The sequence below is a fragment of the Alexandromys fortis genome, unplaced genomic scaffold (genome assembly GCF_014885135.2).
Source record: "Alexandromys fortis isolate MF-2015 unplaced genomic scaffold, M_Fortis_MF-2015_v1.1 scaffold_99, whole genome shotgun sequence".
Classification (NCBI taxonomy): domain Eukaryota; kingdom Metazoa; phylum Chordata; class Mammalia; order Rodentia; family Cricetidae; genus Alexandromys; species Alexandromys fortis.
This window is the reverse complement of record NW_026067982.1, coordinates 2,418,256-2,437,204: the sequence shown is the minus strand read 5'-3', so window position 1 is coordinate 2,437,204 and position 18,949 is coordinate 2,418,256. Positions and strand designations below refer to the sequence as shown.

Sequence of the window (18,949 nt, the reverse complement as noted above, 5' to 3'; positions counted from 1 at the left end):
TTTAAAAAAATGCATTGTCTGTGCCCTCCCCAGAAATGCCAATGCTCGTATCTGCCCGAGCAAAGCCTCCAGTGAGGTGTGAAGCCGAGTGCGCTCATCCCAGCTCTGCGTTCCATGACTCTGTTGCTAGCAGAGTGAAGGTGGCCCTTAAACCTCGCAGCTGACGAGAGCGGTGCTTTCCATCTTCCCCAGATGCACCCTATTCTCTCTCTGGCATCCAGTGTCGGAGTTTGATCCCCACACCAAGCAAGTGCCCTACCATTGAACTACATTCCTAGCCTTGTCCTCAGTGTTTTAAGATCACCCCGTTTTCCTGTCTGCGCCCCTGAGGTTGTATAAAACTGAATAGGAGGAACTGGGTCTTCCCGAGAATCAGTGCTGTGGGCTGCCGGTTCAATTCCCAGGGCTGCAGAAAAGCAAAGAAAAGGAATAGGGACACGATTGTGAGTTTAAAGTCTTCATCTTGGCTTAGGGATGTGGCTCGGTTGGTAAAGGGCCTCTCCGGCATGCACGAAGCCCTAGATTCTATCCCTAGGACCACATAACCTGAGGAAGCACTCAAAAGTTCAAAGTCATTTGAGCCCAACCTGAGCTACATGAGATCCCTTCTCAAAAAAAAAAAAATCTCCATTTTAAGCATAGCTTGAAGCTCTGCTGTCGTCTATGTTTGAAGATGATCAAAGTACACGGTGGTCAAGTTGAAAGGAGACTGAGCTGGCCCTTGGCGTGTCTGGGAGTCAGAATGCTAGAGCTCTGGGACATTTGGGAACTCAAAATGGGCCATCATGGCCACTAGATGGCACTGGGAGATGGCTTCCCGTTTCTCTCTGGGGCACGCCCAGAAGAGGGAGGACAGGTTAGATCACAGCAGACAGTGTCCAGGAAGGCACGAGGCTGGAGAGGGGAGAATGTGACAGCTGAAGTCGTGACCCGATGGAGGAGATAGCTTCCCTGTTGACTTCTAACTAAACCAGTGTGACCAGACCTATCAATCCCTGAGGTAGGCCCCGAGAGTGACTAAAGGCATGTTCTTTAGAATAGTCAGAAGGGCTTGAGTCCTGGTTTGGCTGCATATCTCTGCTTTAGTTCAACTTACTCATACAGTGGAGATAAAAAACAGCTTCAGGCACAGCGAGCTGTGAGAACTAACATGAGTCCTTGGGATGTTTTCTTCCTGATGCTCTTACTCAAATGCATTCCACGACACGTAGCAGATACCTGGAGGGACAATGCTCACCCCTCCGTTGAGTGTTGACATTAAATACGTGTTTCTCAAGGAGAAAACCAGAGCGAGTCTCCCTTGTTCTCAGTGCCCTGGGATGGCTAGCTGTGTCCAAGGCATGTTTAGTGACATTGCTTTTATTCCCATCTGGCATTTCTTGCGCTAGTAAGCAGTGTGCTGCTCCGTGTTCCTCCCAGATCCTGGCCCTCCTGAAGTGTCCATCTCAATAGGATAGGAGCCATAAAAACCTTGCATTGGTTTCACAGGTGAATAGAGGCACGGGGACTTGGAGCCCACTCAGATCACAGCAAGAACTGGTACACACAGCTCTGGGTGCTGTGTAGGTCCCCGCCCCAGGCCATAAGACTCTTCCTGTTGGAGAAAATGGGGCTCAGAGGAGGGTTGACCAGAGAGCATGGTGAGGTCCTGCAAGGCCAGCGGCCTGGGACTGGGGCTGTGCTCCACACTCTCCTCCTGGCCCAGACTGAACGTGCAACAAACATGACTTGAACATATGAAATCAGAACCCTAGCTCCCCAGACCTCTTGCATTGTTATTTCAACCCCAGATGAGCTTGTGGAGGCTGAAGTGGAGTCAAGATGGTGAGGTGGGGAAGAGAGAAAGAGAGAAAGATGACTTCTTCAGCTTGTGTCCGTCATCAGCTGGACAGATAACAGTGGTCAACATCTGGGGAGCATTTTTTTTTAAGTGCCAAGAACTAAGCTAAGTGCTAGAGTAGCAATTTGGATTCTGGGAGTGGGATTCCAGAGATTACATGTTGTCGTCTGAAAACTAAAACTTGATGTTGCCATATATTTACCACAGAAAAGGAGCCAAAGGCCATGGCTAGCCCTGACATTGACTTGAGTTTTCTTGGCTTCTTAGAACCCTAGGGTCTCTCTCCACAAGGGCTTCCCTGATGGAGAACCTGACACCCACTTAGAACTGGTCCCTGCCCAGCTCTTCCCTCCCGGAACTGATATGAGCAGTCATTGTTTCCATCATTGGGGGACGCTGATAGAGCAACAACATTTAAACAGTGAGGCCAGATCTACAAAGATCTAGAACCGGCTAGATTTCCCTGGTTCCCGTTTTCTGAGCCTTACAGCCCCAAACTCAGCTTCCCTCCTCCCTTTTTCTCCTGTTCTCAATCCACTGAGCAGCCGCCCCCTGCCTGGCTCCTTCTTGCCCACAGCTGCACTCGACAGATCATTTTCCATTGACATAATGTTGTAATTATATCTGTTCTACCCTGTGTTTCCCTCTGGAGCTGCTATTCTCTGGGGCCATTGCAGAAATGTCAGAATGTGATGTATGGCTTACTAGTCAATACAGATACCAGACAGGTCCTCAGAAAGAGAAAACACAGCACCCTACCCAGCCCCAGGCTGCTGACTCAAAAGGTCAGGGTTGGGACCTGGAATCTATGGTTTTAATCAGTGCTCTTGGGATGTCATAACGTGAGGCCTGATTGGGAATCAGGGTCTTCCTCGTCCAGATTCTCTTTCTATCCCATTCTTTCTAGTTACCCTCGGTCATCACCCTAGTCCTTTCTGCCTTTCTTCCTTCGCGTTTGCTTCTCGTTCACTAACAGTTCGGACATGCTTATCATACGCCAGACTCTAGGGCAGGCCTTTGATCTCCACCTTTTAAATACCGTGTTAGGAAGTATGTGATTCCTGTTCTACAGAGGAAAAGCCCTGCCTTCCCCCCACCCCCTTCCTAGCTCCACAGATCATGTGTAGCTAGATATGTGGTCACTGAGTCAGGTCCATCCTGTGTACCCCTCTGGGGATAGCCAAGAGTCTAGGGTAGGCTTACAGAGCTCTAAAGTCTATGCCCAGAGTTCACCTGGGTGACATGTGTCCTCTTAGCATAACGCTTAGGAAATAGCAAGTACATTAGACGTATGCATTGGCGAGAAGCTGAATAGACGGGAGAAAAGGGAATACTGGAAGTTAGGAAACCTTTTGCTCATCTGCCTTCAACATTTATTCATCCCCCTCTCCCCCCGCGACTCTCCACCCCTCTCCTCCAGGCCTTCTATCTGACACTTCTCTGCATGCCCAATCACTGCCCTTCCAGCCCACCTTTGGATGGTGACCCCAAACTTCTCGGGCTCAACCCATAACGACCCTAGCTGCTCTCAGCAGCAAACGGCCTCTTGACTTCCCTAAGGGCGACCATGCTCTACCCCTGGCTATCCCTACCTTCTCAATCCTAGACGTCTGGGTTCCCCTCCCCTTTCTCCTCTGCTTGCCCCTCTCTATTTTTCTTCTAAAAGAAGCAGGCAGAGGCGAAGTTACTTTGATTTGTGGAGGTTTTAGTAATTCTAGAGTTCTCCTGCTTCTCTACCCAGGAGAGACAGGAGCTGCAGCCCTGTTCTTTAGGAGAAGATTGTGTGTCTTGACCATCCTTCTACCCTCCTACCCCAGACTCATCTGACCTCCATAAAATATCGCTCGGAGATCGAACAACAAAAGCTACCACATATAGGTTACCTGCTAAATGTCAGGTATCATATTGTCTCATTCGCTTCTTTCAGATTCACTTTTAATTTTATTTAGGTACGTGTGTTTGTGTGTGTGCATGTGTATGCCATGTGTACGGGTGCCCACGGAGGTCGGAAAAGGGTGTTGATTCCCACAAGCAGGAGTTACAGGCAGTTGTGAGCCACCAGAGAATGTGGGTGATGGGAACTGAACTCGGGGCATCTAGAGGGACTGCAAGCACTCCTAACCTCAGAGCCATCTCTCCAGCCCTTCAATTCTTTCTTAAAAAAAAAAAAATTTATTTCTAACAACACTTTGCAAAAGAAGAATTAACACAGAAGAATCCAGCAAAGTCACATGACCACCAACGTGACAAAGAAGGAACTTGAACTGATGTCTCTCCTTCTTTACGGCTGTGCTGTCCAGGAAACCAAGCCCAGACCGAGATACTACTACGTTGACTCCGATGGATTTAGTCAACATTCCAGCCTCTGCCTTGTAGTGTGTGCACACAAACAGACTCCCCTGCCCCCAGAAGTGGGGTTAGCATCTGAAGTGGTCTAATCACAAACCTGCACTCCAGAGCTTGGTTACATAAGCACTTCACAGGCCATCAAAATCTGTGGCCAAGGCCTTCATGTACTTGAGCGATACTAGAAATAATCTTTCCTTGGTGAAATAAGTGGTTTTCACAACACAGAATCAGCCAGGAAGATTATCTGGGCCCTGCTGCCCTTGAATGAATCAGAGTAGGCCAACAGCCGGCCTGCCTTGAAGTAGGGTAGGTGACTGTTTTGCTTGCTGATATACACACATTTGGCTAATCTGGTCTCTGCCATTTTTAATATCTCACTTGTAGGGATGTCTAACAAGACCAGTGGCCTCAGCTCATGTTCCATTGCTGTTAATTCCAGAACTCTGCTACCACCAAGGGGCCAAATTGGTACAGCCTGGATTTCATCCTCACCTTCCCAGAGTGCCCTCAGGGATCACTGAAGCCAAGGTGACAGTCTTCTCAGCGCTCAGCTCTGTCCTTCAGTGTCAGGTCACTTGTAACAAGAAGCTAACAATCGAAAGTTTGAATTTGTCATTACAAATATAAGTACACTAAGATATCACACTTTGTGTCAACACATGGGAATGTCAGGAGCCAAAGAGCAAGCTGGATGTGGTGGCACATGTTTTTAGTCCTAGCATTCTGGAAGCAGAGGCCAGCAGACCTCCATGAGTTCAAGGCCAGGCTGGTTTACAGGGTGAGTTCCAGACCAGCCAGGGCTGCGTAGTGTGATCCTGTCTCAAAAGAGAGAAAGAATTAGAGAATGGGGAGAGGTGAAAAGGAGGGCTGCTTAGTTAGTGTTAAAAGTAGATTGTAGGGGCTGGAGAGATGGCTCAGCGGTTAAGAGCATTGCCTGCTCTTCCAAAGGTCCTGAGTTCAATTCCCAGCAACCACATGGTGGCTCACAACCATCTGTAATGAGGTCTGGTGCCCTCTTCTGGCCTGCAGGCACACACAGACAGAATATTGTATAAATAAATAATAAATAAATAAATGTTAAAAAAAAAGTAGATTGTAAATACATATACATGGATATAGAGAAATGCATATGAACACATGAATATGCATGTGTTTGAATGAATATGTAAATAATACAATACAATATAATATAATATAATATAATATAATCGTAGTGACAATTGTATTAGGGCAGGGGTGATCTGCCAGACAAAGACCTAATGGGACTGGATGCTCACCTTACTAGACCTGGATGGAGGAGGGTGGTCCTTGGACTTCCCACAGGGTAGAGAACCCTGATTGCTCTTTGGGCTGACGAGGGAGGGGGACTTGATTGGGGGAGGGAGAGGGAAAGGGGAGGCAGAGGTGGGGAAGAGACAGAAATCTTTAATAAATTAAAAAAAAAGACCTAATGGGACAAAGACCTCGTTTCCATTGTTAGCCCCTGTATTTGAAATTCACAAACCCAGAAGTCCTGCCTATAAAGCTTCTTGCACCCACTCAGTTAAACTGCTTTCCTTAGTGCCTGAGCTTTCAAATTTGTGCATGAGACAGCCTGAGGAGGTTTGCCCAGCGGGGAATTCGGGCAATTCCCCAATTCCCCGGCGGCTCCACTCCCACCCCCAGATTCAGATTTAAACCTGGGGTGGGGCCAGGGACTTTTTTGGTGGGGGTTTGGAGTGACTATTCCAGCACCCACTTGGAGAAACAGGCCCTGGTGGTGTTTTGTTTCTGTTCGGTCTATGGAACTGGGACAGCCAGCTCTGTGTCTTTTCTGTTTTGGTGCTGGGGATCGAACAAGAATCTCCTTCATGAGTTATGCCCCTCCAAAAGAAGTAGTATTCCAAAGCAGAGCCTTATAGCTCTTTTGCTGGGACCCTTCATGTGCATCAAGTGTCCCATTCCCTCTGGATATGTGATTATTATGACGTGAGTTAGGTATTGCAACAAGGGCTTTTTGCCTTTCTGACTTCCTGGCCGTCGCCTTTAAAATAAGTAATACATACACAAGCAAGCAAGTTCTTCTGTGAGTTTCAGTGACACACTTCGTTCTCCACCAAACTACAAATCAGCGGTGCAGACTGCTCCCCATAACCAGGCGGTACTTTCATACAGGTGGTTGGACACTCGCCGGGCCCTCCTTCCGGGGAAGGGTCCAGTCTTGGGAGCATCCCGCGAGGGTCCCAGCTGTCCGGGGGTCGCAGCGCGCAGCCCCGCCGGCGGCCCCGGCCGCGCCCCGCGGTGGGAGGCTGCGGCTGCTGAGGTCATTTCCTGTGCCTGGCCGCGAGCTGCCCGCCGAGCGCGGTGCGGACACAGCGGGCGCGGCGCTGCAGCCGGCGCCGGGGCGGGCTTTGTGCGGAGCTCCCGGGACCTTCCAGGCTCCGACCTCGGGCCGCCACGCCCACTGCGACCCCTGCTGCCCGGGAGCGGAGACCCGGCGGCCTCCGGGGACTGGGCTAGAGCCGCTGCAGGGCAGAGGCGCGCGTAGCGGCCGGGGGCGCGGCGGGACTCCCGGCAGCTCACTCAGGTGAGCGGCCCCGGGGACCGGGGCGGGCCGGGGGGGACGGCGGTGTGCAGCCCGCAGAGGGCGTTCGGCCGGGCGGACTGGGCTGGCTCCTCGCGGCGGGGAGGGCGACTCCGGAGCAGGTGCCTGCCTGCCTACCTGAGAGCCGCGAGACAGGCGCAAGCAACCCGGGCTCCTGGACACCCTGACTGCGAGGCAGTGGCGAGCCTTCCCGCGGTAGGTCCTGCCATTTGGGACTGGCTTGAGCCAGTTGCTCCTGGGAAGGGGCCCCGGGACGGGACGTACGTGCAGGCTTCCTTCCACCTTGGTGCTTGCTGCTCTCAACCCTTCCGCTCTCTTCAGCACCTCGTCCTAAGTGTTTCTCATGTGGTTTCTGGGTGTCTCTCCTAGGAGTCTTAGGCGTCAGGCTGGACTCCTAGTGACAAGTTGGCCAAGCAGAAAAGAGCCCAAGTTGGGTGCTGAGTGACATCAGGGGCTTTGTGTCCTAGCAGATTTAGGAATACGTCTCCCAGGAGGGTGGCAGAAGCAGCGGAGACCCTCCTGTGGAAACGGAATGATCTCCCTGTGGCTCCTTCAGCTTCTGCTGTGAATCCACCTCAGAAAACTTACTGACTCTGACCAAGTCTAGGTTCCAGGAGAACGCTCGGAAGATCGTTGAGTCCCCTCTCCTCCCCACGTGGAATAGCTATCAGTTCCTCAGACTTTCTAGACTACCAGCTGTGTCGGACACTGTGTGGTGCCAAGCCAGCTGTCGTCACTCAGCTCAAACGTCTGCTCACCTTCCACAGTACAGGAGGAAGCTAGGACTCGGAAAAATTGTGTCTTGCCCAAGGTTATAGTGAAAGACTATAAAGGTCACATAGAGACGAGACTCAAACTTTCAGAGTTTAGATTCCAAGTGTGAGATTGTCTGTTGCCCTCCCCTGGCTGCCTGAGGGACCTACTCAGAGCTGGGCTGTGATACTGTTCACCTTTTTGGTCCCTAATTCAGGGAAACGAGCAGTCAGCCTTCTGGCTGAAACAGTCACCAGCAACAGGAGAGAAATGTGTTCCTGTCATCCCACTCTCTGTGGTGTATTTTTTCCTTTCCTCTCTTCTTTCTTTTTATTTCTCTGTGTCACACAGGTCCTCCTGCCTCAGGCTTTCTTGTGCTGACATTACAGCAATTCTTTATTCCCCTCATCCCCACAAAGCTGTGCATCTGTATTGAAATCTGTGCTCCTCAGAGTGGAGAATGCTCTATGCATGTTGACGGTGAGGGGTGTAAGGGATCCCCTACCTCACTGCAGACTGTTGTTGCTGAGCTACCATCCTGCCTCCTTTGGATGACCAATAAGCTGTCGAACCCTGTCTTGCCCTCTACCAATTGCCAATTCCAAACTGATACTGTAGCCTGGCATGGGGACCCATCCCTGTGATCTTAGTAAGCTGAAGAAGGGCAAGGAAGGGGGATCACTGAGTCTACTATGTAGCAAGTCCCAGTCAGCCTAGGCTACATAATAAGACCCTGAGAGAAAAGCAAAAGCTGAAGTCTGTGTTGGAGAACAGGCACTTAACTGTTGGCTGGAGGATGAGTTAGGGGAGCCTCAAGGGAGAGCACTTTACAATGTGTATTACTTAATCCTATGAGCCCCATCTCTAGGACTGCCCTTCATATATATACTGATACAGATAAAGTGAGGTATATTCATTGAATATTCATTGTAGTAATGTTTGTGTTTATTTTAGCAAAAGGTTGGAAAGAACTCAAATATCCATCAACAAGGGATTCTTAAATAAGATCAGGTAACGGCCTCGCAATAGGATGCATTAAGGTTCTTGAAAAGCCTGGGGGTTAGGGAACACAGTAAGGATGTGTGCTGGGAGGAAGAGCTCTGAGTTCTTCCCTTAAGTACAGTGGAGAGAATCAGACTACAGAAACGGCGCAGCAGTTAAGAGGACTTGCTGCTCTTCGGGGGATTTGTGTTTGGTTCTCAGCACCTACATCCATGGTAATTTCAACTCCATTCCATCTAACGCCCTCTTCTGGCTTCTGTGAACACCAGCATTCACATGTGCATACACACACACACTATATGTATACATGCTATGATTGTGTGTGTGTGTGTGTGTGGCATGTATATGTATGCCTGTACTCTGGGTAGCTCTAGAAAAAAAAAGAATTACTGCAGAAATACAGAGCTGGGAAAGAATTTAAGCCTTGCACCTTATATTCCCTTTTTTAATACTGAAAAATAAAACGACAATATAAATTGTTAAAAATTACCACGTGGGGACGGCAGTGAGCATATTCATGAACTGCTGGTTTGCTTTATGTTTGTTGGCAGCAACATCAGCTGTCAGTTATCGGGTGCTTACATACTCAGCAGGGGTCAGACTAAGGTAGTACTCTTAAATCCCACCCCTTCCTCCCTTCTTTTCCTCTGTGTCAGGTACAGAACCCAAGCCCTCACACGTAAGTACACACAGCCCTAGAATTGCTGCCCCACCACGGCCTCGCCATGCTAGTCTGGGCTATCCTAGAACTTGTGTCCTCCGGCCTCTAGTTCTCAAGTACCGGGATTACAGGACACCACGCCCAGGTGGAAATACCTTTGTTTGTTTGAGACAAAGTCTCCATAGCATACATAGGCTGTCCTGGCATCTGAGGCTAATTCCCTGTCTCAGCCTCCTTGCTTGGATCACAGGTCTGAACTACCCGGCCTAGCTTGCAATTGTTGTTTTGATGGTCAAAAAGCTAGTTAAGTGTTGACGGCTTCATAGTTCTCAACCGATGTCACTGCTCTCATTTTCAAATATTGCTGTCAGTTTCAAAGTGGGATGGAGGACCAGAGAAGTTAAGCGGATGGATGGATTCAGTGTCTGAGCCAGTTTTCAGGCCCAGGCGGTTTGGCCTCAGCTTGGGATCTTCAGCGCTATGCGGTTTCTCCTTTTGGTACTTAGCTTCTCAAGGGCTTGGGCATGTTCCCCGTTTCCTTTACCTCCTCCAACACCGTCTGAAGGGCGATGCTCACACCCCAGGAGAGCTGGAGAGATTGCTGCTGGTTGGCTCAGAGGGCAGTGCTGAGATCAGAGGGATCCCCATGTCCGCTCACCATCTTCTCCCAGATGCATCCGAACGAGGCACGGAGGCCTTCCTTTCCCACAGCCGGCCTTTAAAGGAGCAGTACTTGCATTACGTAATAGTCCATCCTTAGACATGGACGTCACACTGGGGGTGGGGTGGGGTGGTTCTCATACCCTCACAGTCTGGAAAAGAGAGGCTGCTCATCCTTTTCTCTCTTTCTTTTTTCCTTCCTTTTTTTCTTGGCTATTCTTTACGGATGATCCCCCTGCCTCAGCCTCCAGAGTGCTGGAATTACACATGTGCACCCCTGTGCCTGGCTTTCTTTACCTTCAGGTAGTGCTATTGGAAGCATTGCTTCCCTGGGTCTGCAGTGACCAGACTTGAAGGCTTGCACAACAGAAGATCCTTACCAGTGTTACTGCTTCAATGTTGCACATAGGAATTACCAAAAGTTGGCTGAATGGAGTTAAATCTCAACGTTTTGTGTATTTCTGCCTAAATCCTCAAGTTTACCCCAGAGATCTCAGGGCAAGTTTGTGTTTTCTCTGTTACAGTCCAAAGTCACCAAACCTTTCTTGTGTCTTTTTCCCACAATCTCTTCTACCCTCAGCCCTTGCCTCTAGCATGCCCCTGTGGGCCTCTATGACTGGGATTGCCAAGCTTCAGGACAGCAGGCAATCATCTGGTCCATCTGTTGTGCACTCAGCCTCCTGGGCTCCACTAAAAGTAAAAGAACAGGTTTTAGAACAATGGCCATGGGGTGATACAGTTGTTGCTGTGTGAGGCACATGAGAATTTATTACGCTAGTCTCCTTCTTGTTTCTGTTTATCCTTGAACATCTTTTTGGGTGGTTCAAGTGCAAGGGCACTTAGCAGGTAAAGTTCGGCTTATTAGCACCTTCCCATAACATTTCTTGTTTTATAGCTGTTGGTCCTACCACCTGCTTTAGCCCTAAGAGCCCAGGGCCTTTGACTTGGCAGTAGATACCTTATTCTAGATCTGATTCCAAACCCTTAAATCCCCTCACATGCCCCGGCAAGCCTAGCACGAGCCCTAGCCTTCTGAGGTCTCGTCAGCATCCCTTAGGCAGGGAGGAGGAGCAACCAGATCACTTGTTGGTCTAGATCTATGAAGTCCTGAAGAAGGATAGAGAAAGCACTCTTGGAGTCTAAGTGTGATCTCGGATATCAGGGCCAGGGGAACTAGAAACAGTTCACTTCCAAGATTCTAGAGGACAGATAATCCAGCATTTTCCAGTCCCCACAGAATCTCTGGGGCAGTTGGGACAATCAAAAGAAGGACTTAAGTATTTAAATCAAACTCTATTCACCAAATTTCCTGTATCCTGCCTCCCACCGCTGGGTTCTTCTGGGTGTTTTAGTTCTTAGCCTGAACTAGAGTGCAAGACTCCTCAAGTCCTAGTCTCAGATCTGCCACCTTTCCTGTTTGTAGGATGAAAACCAGATTCTCCCCAAAGGACAAGGAGCTTCCACAGTAAAGCCTCCCAGCCTTTCCCAGCCCTCCTAGGCTCTGTTTGTCTTCACAGCAGCGATCTTAGCTCAGATAAGGTCAAGTTTTGTTTTTGTTGTTTGTCTTCCTGCTTGTTCCAGTTGGTCCCAGTCTTTTGAAGTGGGAATGGCTGGGAGGTCACAAAGTCCCTATTGTCTAGGATGACACTTCTGGGCTTAGGTCATGTGTCCAGTGTTCAGAGGATCCCAGAGCCCAAAGAATCAGGCCCTAGACCTATCAGTGGTGTGATTGTTCAGCCCTTCTCCCGAGGTCTGCTCACATGACCAGTGTCTGAGCCTGTGGAGGTTTGTAGCGGCAGAATATCTGAGTCTTAGATGCCTTGGAAAATCTGGGCTATAGGTTTACCTTTGTATTAAGGCTTTTGAAAGATATTCGAAAGCACTTTTCTTGTTCTTAATAATTTATCTTACTCTTTGTAGGATCAGAAATAGAATGCCTGCCATCCCCACCCCTGCCCCACCACTGTCCCACTCAGACCCAGTGCCTTAAGTATGCTAGACAAGCAGGTGTATTTCTGTATTGTTATTGCTAGTGACCTGTACCACTGGCCTTTTTCCTTCTTCTTCTTCTTCTTCTTCTTCTTCTTCTTATTATTATTATTATTATTATTATTATTTATGGTAGATGGGATTTGGAAACAACCCCAGCAGTCCAGTGCTGACCAGCTATGGCACTGTGTTGAAGTTACTCAGACTCTGTTCCAGGTGACTTTCTGTGTGTGGTCCGTAGTGGCTTCCTGCAGTTTTTAGGTTGACCTGAGGGTTAAAGAAACTGCAAGTGCCTGCCACACAATAAGGACCCAAGGAGTGACAGCTATTTGTGAAGCTTAGCGGGAGAGAGGCCTAGTGCAGGCAGAGGCAGGCAGATCTCTGGGAGTTCCAGCTCAGCCAGGGCTACACAGAGAAACTGTGTCTCGAAAACAAAACAAAAAGACAAACACAAAACATAATGGGAGAAACCAAGCCAAGTGTGAAGGGAGAAACCACATTGGTGATCAGCCATGCGGGCGACTCACTTGCTCGCGGGTAGCGCTGCTATCTGGCAACAGCACAGAAAGTGACTGGGTTTTCAGAGGCCGCACAGCTCCTGAAGATCAGAGAAGAGTATTTCAAAACAGCACATTTTATTAAAGAAATTTCCAAGCGTAAGTAGAAAGACCAGTATAACAAACTTCCACAGGCTTACCATTCAGTGTGACAAACTTCCACAGGCTTACTATTTAGCTTCCCAAACCATCAGCAGTCAGGGCTTGGGTGGGCGGGCACTTAGCACGCATGAGTCCCTAGGTTCAAGTCACGGCAACAAACACAGACATACACACACTTGTTACTATTTTTTAAATAATTTAAAAAATACTTTGAAATTATAATTAATCATTTCCATCTTCTCTTTATTCCCTCCAAACTCTCCCACGTATCCTCACATAATCCTTTTCAAATTTACGGCCTCGTTGTTTTTACGTGCGTCTGTGTGCATGTGATCCTGGTTCGTGTCACAGTCACCACTATCTTCTTTAGCTTTTATGTGTATGGGTGTTTTGCCTGCATGCGTGTCTGCACCACATGCATGTCCACCACCCTGCTCACCCTGTCGACCTGGTGTTGCAGGTGGTGGTTTCTCAGGGTTTGGCCAGGCCTTGTTTCTGCTTGCTGCGGAGAGTACCAAGGTGGCCGGGAGACTAGTCCTGAGGCTCCTCTCGCCTTCCCGCTGCTTTCTCTCCTGCTGGGGGGGGGGGGGCCTCTGCCCCCAGGCTCAGTCACGCTCACGCCTGCTTCTTTTCTCTTCCTAGACCCAGTTCTTATTGTCTAAACTACAAGTTGGAGGCGTATCTGGGTAAATTCCCCTGGCTGGGGTTGTGAAAGGCAGCTATCACCAGAGGCTGGAACGAGACATCTAGAAGTCTGGCTTGCGTCTTACGACTCGAAGGGGATGGGAGAATGGGAGTTTGGTCTCAGTCAGGGTGAACTGATGACATTTGGCAAGATCCCAGCTAAACAGCAAAGTGTCAAGGAAACCCAAAGCTTATATCCAGTCGGCCCTCAGCCCACCTAACAGACACAGAGATAGTCAGGACGAAGGTGGGAGCCAGAGCTCTGTCTCCAGTTGGCTGTGCGACCTTGGAGGAATCTGTGTTTCACTTTGAGGTTTACCTAAACACCAAGGCCCCCGACCCCTATACTCAGCCCCCTTCCCTGCACCTTTTTATCCACATGTCAGTGGAGAACTTCAAGGCAGGGACTTCTGTTTTCTCATCTGCAGAGCCTAGGATGGTATCCAACAGCATGGCAGTTGAGTGGTTAATTAAGGGAAAAACAAGAGAGCCCTAGGTTTCCCCTCTTGCCCCGGTTGGAAGAGAAAGCAGGTGGCAGTGATGCTGGTGAGGTTGCGACCATTAGCCACCGCTAATAGGTAGGAATGTAAATATGAACTATTGTGATGTAGAAATCACGGCAGGAGTTCACGGACCTCCGCCCCTCACTGAGGAGCTAGGGACAGTTTTCTTTGAGGGTGTGGCCCCTGGTAGGGACATCGTGCTCCCGTGGATGGCTGCACACCCGGAAGTATATGAGCACCATGAATTACAGTCAGGTCATATGTTAAAGTGTAATAAACATTAAAAATAGAACTGATAGATCTGGATATTACTATATTAAGTAAGGTGACCTTGACCTAGACTCAGAAAGGCTTCCATCTTACCTGTGGATTCTAGCTTTCTCTAGCTTTCAGCGTCTGTGTGTGTGAGTAGGTTGTGAGCACGCGTGGGTATAGGCTGTTACTGTAGAGTGCTGTCATCCAAGTTTAAGGGCCACCTTTCATCCCATCAGCTGTGACTGTTTGCAGGTGACCCCCCCCAGGATGGGGCTGCTGACTGTTGACATTCTCCTCCGGGGAAGGAGGGCTGGGGAGGGTCCTCGCCCCCGCCCCCCCCCCCCGAGATTCCTGAAGGTCTCGTCTCACCTCCTGGACAGTTGTCTGTAATTATGTCCTCCTCTCGCACGCCTTGTGGCGCTAGCGTATGTAGACAGGAATGGAAACTGGACTGAGGAGAAGCCTCTGTGCAGCTATGGGGCTGTTGTCACCCATGCTGGGGGTACGATTACTTTGTGGTGGCCCACATTCCTGTAAGCAGCCCTTTACTCCTGTTCTGGGTAAGCCTGATAAATTCCCTGGTTTCCCACGTTGGCCTTTGGTGCAGTTATCTTCGGTTCGTTGTTGGTGCCCTCGAAGGAGGGAGTTGGCGTTTGTTTACCTCTCCCCAGGGAAGGAGTTCCAGCAACAGTTGTGAAACTAGAACGGGAACAAGAGAGGAAGAAAGGTGTTGAGGAAGGGAGGGGCAAGAGTGCAGGTGACGTGAATAGGAAGAAGGTGCCTGGGACTCCAAGTGGGGGCTGTGGGTTGGAGAAGCGGAATCGACAAAAACCATTTCTATTTGAAAATGCCACAGTAAAACCTAATGCTTTGTATGCTAATTAAGAGGATTTAAAGCCCAAGAGAAACTTTTCCTAAGATGAGATGAACTACATTAAAACCGCCACAAAAAGAGAAGGAAACCAGGTTCTTCTGAAGCTGTCTCAGGTTTGTCTGGACGTGGTTACACCTCCTGGTCCTGCGGCTGGACACCCTGGGCTGAGAGAAGAGGGATCCACCTCTTTTCCACACCCTGCTTTCTCTGCCCTTCCCCCTTCCCTCTCATTCCTCCTCCTCACTCTCCACCTCCCCTTTCTCAGTGTGCTCCCGGGAATGGCAGAAGTCAAGATGGAGGTGGCCAGCATCGACTGGCAGAAGCGCTGCCTTTCCCTGGAGACTCAGCTGTTCCGATTCCGCCTGCAGGCCAGCAAGATAAGGGAGCTGCTGGCTGACAAGGTGAGTCCCCTGGGGAGCAGGAAGTTCCCTCACACCAGGGCTGGGGCCGGTAGCCAACGTCAGGTTCAGAGTTGAGAGGGCAAGTTGGGGAGAGTGAACTCCCATTAAGCCTTTGCCATGTTTTTTTATGGAAAATGAAAAGTAGCTTTTTGTTATTATTATTTTTATTTTTATTATATTCTATTCACTAAGCTTTCATCCAACATTTCTCCTGACTCGACCACCCCAAGTGCCACACACTAAAGAATGATACAGTCAAGCTGGGTACCGTGTGGCACAATCTAAATCCCAGCACTCAGGAGGCAGAAGCAGGCAGGGCTCTGTGAGTTCAAGGTCACTCCTGGAATTTGAGGCCCACCTGGGCTACATAGTGAGACCCTGTCAGAAACAAACAATTAAAAAAAAAAAACGATACAGCCATCTTGGTCCTCTGTCACTTTGATCCCTCCTGGCTCCTCATCTCTACCGTTACTTCTGTTACTATTACTCCTATGGCTAACAATTTCATTCTCTTTGTGGGCTGGATGATTTTTTTTTTTAGGAGCACAATAAAAATCTCCACCCTCCTTGTCCATCTCCTATAAGCCGATGAGCCTCAGCAAAATGCCCGATTTTCTAGGGACAACAGATAAGCTTTGGAGTCAGCCCTGCCTGGCTCTCCACCTGGCTCTGTGAACTTCCACCTCTCAGTCATTTTGAGACTGGTGTCTAATGGCTTACGGGAGGGTGGGGGCGCTAAGTGATGAGAACAGGTGTTATCTTTATACGCTTAGGTCGGTTGGTCTGCTGCGCAACTCACCTCTTTGGTCACATTTCTCTGGGAAGATACCGTTCAAGTGGCTAACTCTCATTTAGGGAGTGGAAACCTGCAGTTACAATGTATTTGTGCAGGAACACAACGGGTGAGTCACCCGTTCTCCTGGCGCTTCTGATTACAGTATCAGTGTGCTTAGCTAACGCTTTCTTAGTACAAAGGTAAAGTTCAGCTCACCCTTTTAGGTAAGGTCCAAACCTTGATTAGTAAAGCTGGGAAGAACGGAACCCATGACCTGGCCATCTGGCAGTCCTGAACTCTCAAGTGTGGGAAGGCCAGTCAGTGGTGTCACTTTTGGCATTCCCTTGGCTGAGGTGTGGCCTCGGACTAGCTTGGACTTGAATTCGTGAACCTTGGGTCTATTGGCATCACTTTCTTAGTTCAGACAGCATAGGGTTCCTGTGGGTGCCAGCCAGGTACTGCCAGTGGGCTTTTAAGACTTTAGGCACCTGAGGGAGAGGGTTGTAGGTCTAAGGCTGGTGTGGTCAGAACCCCTTGGCCAGAATCATCTGGGGGATTGTTTGCTTAGAACAGCTGTTCGTGGGTCACTCTAGTCCTCTTGTTCTAAATTTCTGGGGTGCTTTAGTAATCTGTGGCTAACAGGCTGCTAGAAAATGGTTTTGTCACTGAGGACCTTGCTTTAGGCTGTGGCATTTGGGGAGAGGACAAGGGAAGGAAAGGTGCCTGGGATATACTCAGCTAAGCGGAATGGAACACATCTCAGGGAAGACTTCTGAAAGTAGACAACAGCACAGATAAACAAGACAAAGGGAGAACCCTGAATAGAGCACCATAGGAACCCTGAGGGAGGAAACAAGACTCTAACCTGAAAAGAGCAAGAGGCCTCCCCAGGGAGGAAAGAGGGACAAAGCAGAAGTGCTCCCTTGGGGGCTGGAGAGATGGCTCAGCGGTTAAGAGCATTGCCTGCTCTTCCAAAGGTCCTGAGTTCAATTCCCGGCAACCACATGGTGGCTCACAACCATCTGGAATGAAGTCTGGTTACAGACATACACACAGACAGAATATTGTATACATAATAAATAAATATTAAAAAAAAAAAGAAGTGCTCCCTTCGAGCCCTGAGTGAGGCCTCCCCTTCGTCACATAAGGTTTCAGGTTGGAGGTTTTACATCTGTGGAGTCAGACAAAGTTTGGTGCTTGGAGCTAAAACTGAGTATCCTGTGTAATCCGGACTGCTTAGAAATAACAAGGTAGATGAAGGTAAAAGAATCAGCCCTCCAGCACCAAGAGATGGCCACAGCTTCTCAGACTTAAGGCTCTGGGAAGAACAGTCATTTACCATTAGAGTTCTGGGTGGAGGGGGGGCACAGGAGAAACTTGTAGGAATAGACTCACATAGACTCACAGTTTCTTTGGAGGAACAAGACTTCAATCCAGACCACCCAGGAGCCCCCAGGAATCAAAATGAACCTTAGTGAAGACGGATGTGTTATCCAAAATGACTAGTGCCTGGGGGGAGGGGGGTGGTCTATAGTTAGTAGGAATTCACATACACAAGAAATAATTGGTCTCCTAATGATAGACCCATGGACAAGAGACTTAAATTAATTCATTAAAAACTACTGATGACAGAATAAAGAACTTGAAAACCTGAGACAAGAACAACACAGTATCCAAAAGGACCAGGCAGGCTTGAAAACCAGATAGACCTTTGAGAAAGTGTTCTCCTTCGGATGGGTTTTTCAGTGGATAGATTGAACATCAGGCTGGCACCGTAAGATAGGCTGTGCCTGTTACTAGGGATCAAACGTAGGGCCTTATGTGTGGAAGGCAGGTGCTCTGCCCAGAAGATAGGAATGGGCAGAACCCACCAGGGAAACCTCTAGGACGACAACACAGAAAAAGACACAGCAAGATGTGAGTGCCAGGACCATGAGCCTGTTCCAAATCCTGCTCTATAATGGCCTTGGAAAAGGACATGAAGGAGAGGGATTATTTGAGAAAATTATGACTAAAAACATCCCAAACTTGATAAGAGAGGTGTAGCCACAGATTCAGAAGGCAGAAGGAATGAGAACAGGATAAGAAACTTGAGCATCACTGTCTTCTGTCTTAACTATTTAATAGTGTGGCTGCTGTAAGACAGAACACAACAGCTTAGACCAGACGGTGCTTGTGTCTGTCAGGTGTAGACTCCCAGACAGAAGCAATCCAGCCCTGAGCTTAAAGGTGATTCATCGTGATGCCCACGGCCCCACTCTTGTCTTTTAAGTGTATGACCCAGAGGTTGCGTGCGTTCCTTCTGCCCAGATCTCACTGGCCATATCTTAGTCATGTATACTCAGCATCAAGGGAGGCTGGGAAATGTCTTTATTCTCAATAGCCACGTGCTCAGCTAAAACTAAGATGTTTCATTTTCTAGAGAGAACTCATCGCACAACAGCCAGTTGTTCCCCTCCCTCTCACTTCCTCCCCTCCCTCTTTCTCATTGTATGGAATTAGAAATGGAGCCCAGGACCTCACGCATGCTAGACAAGCACTCTGCCACCAAGTTACCTCCTCAGTAGTCAACTGTCTTTGAGTCGAGAATAATGAGCGTGATAATGGATAAAACTAGGTTGTACATTAACTTTCAGATCACCACAATGAGGAATTGAAATTAAAGGCTACAAAATAGGAAAAGTATAGAAAAGGGGCTATAATATAAGCCAGGTATAGTAGTGCATGCCTGCAATCCCAGCACCCACCAGGTAGAAGCACAAGGGTCAGGTCAAGTTCGAATTACATGAGACCTTCTCTCAAAAAACAAACAGAATGGGAAAGGGTATATAGAAAGGCCAAAATGGTAGAAGTAAATCTAAATATATTACTCATAGGAGACACACACACACATATATATACCCCAAACTACGGTATATTTATATATACACATTATATATGTATATATCAGTATATCTAAG

The 18,949-nt window shown here is 48.7% G+C and overlaps 1 protein-coding gene across 5 annotated transcripts in view; it reads left to right on the top strand.

The window, feature by feature from the left end:
- The first annotated feature begins 6,480 nt into the window (after window positions 1-6,480).
- Plekhh1 (pleckstrin homology, MyTH4 and FERM domain containing H1) overlaps window positions 6,481-18,949 on the top strand; it is a 46,390-nt gene continuing 33,921 nt past the window's right edge. The window contains exons 1-2 of one of the 5 annotated variants that reach the window (XM_050158596.1): window positions 6,481-6,755; window positions 15,079-15,214. In XM_050158596.1, the coding sequence (XP_050014553.1) occupies window positions 15,092-15,214 (123 nt within the window). In that variant the 5' untranslated portion in view covers window positions 6,481-6,755; window positions 15,079-15,091. Of the gene's footprint in view, window positions 6,756-6,791; window positions 6,969-14,333; window positions 14,927-15,078; window positions 15,215-18,949 lie in introns of those variants that run through there. The other 4 variants (XM_050158592.1, XM_050158594.1, XM_050158593.1 and 1 more) reach the window with 4 other exon arrangements.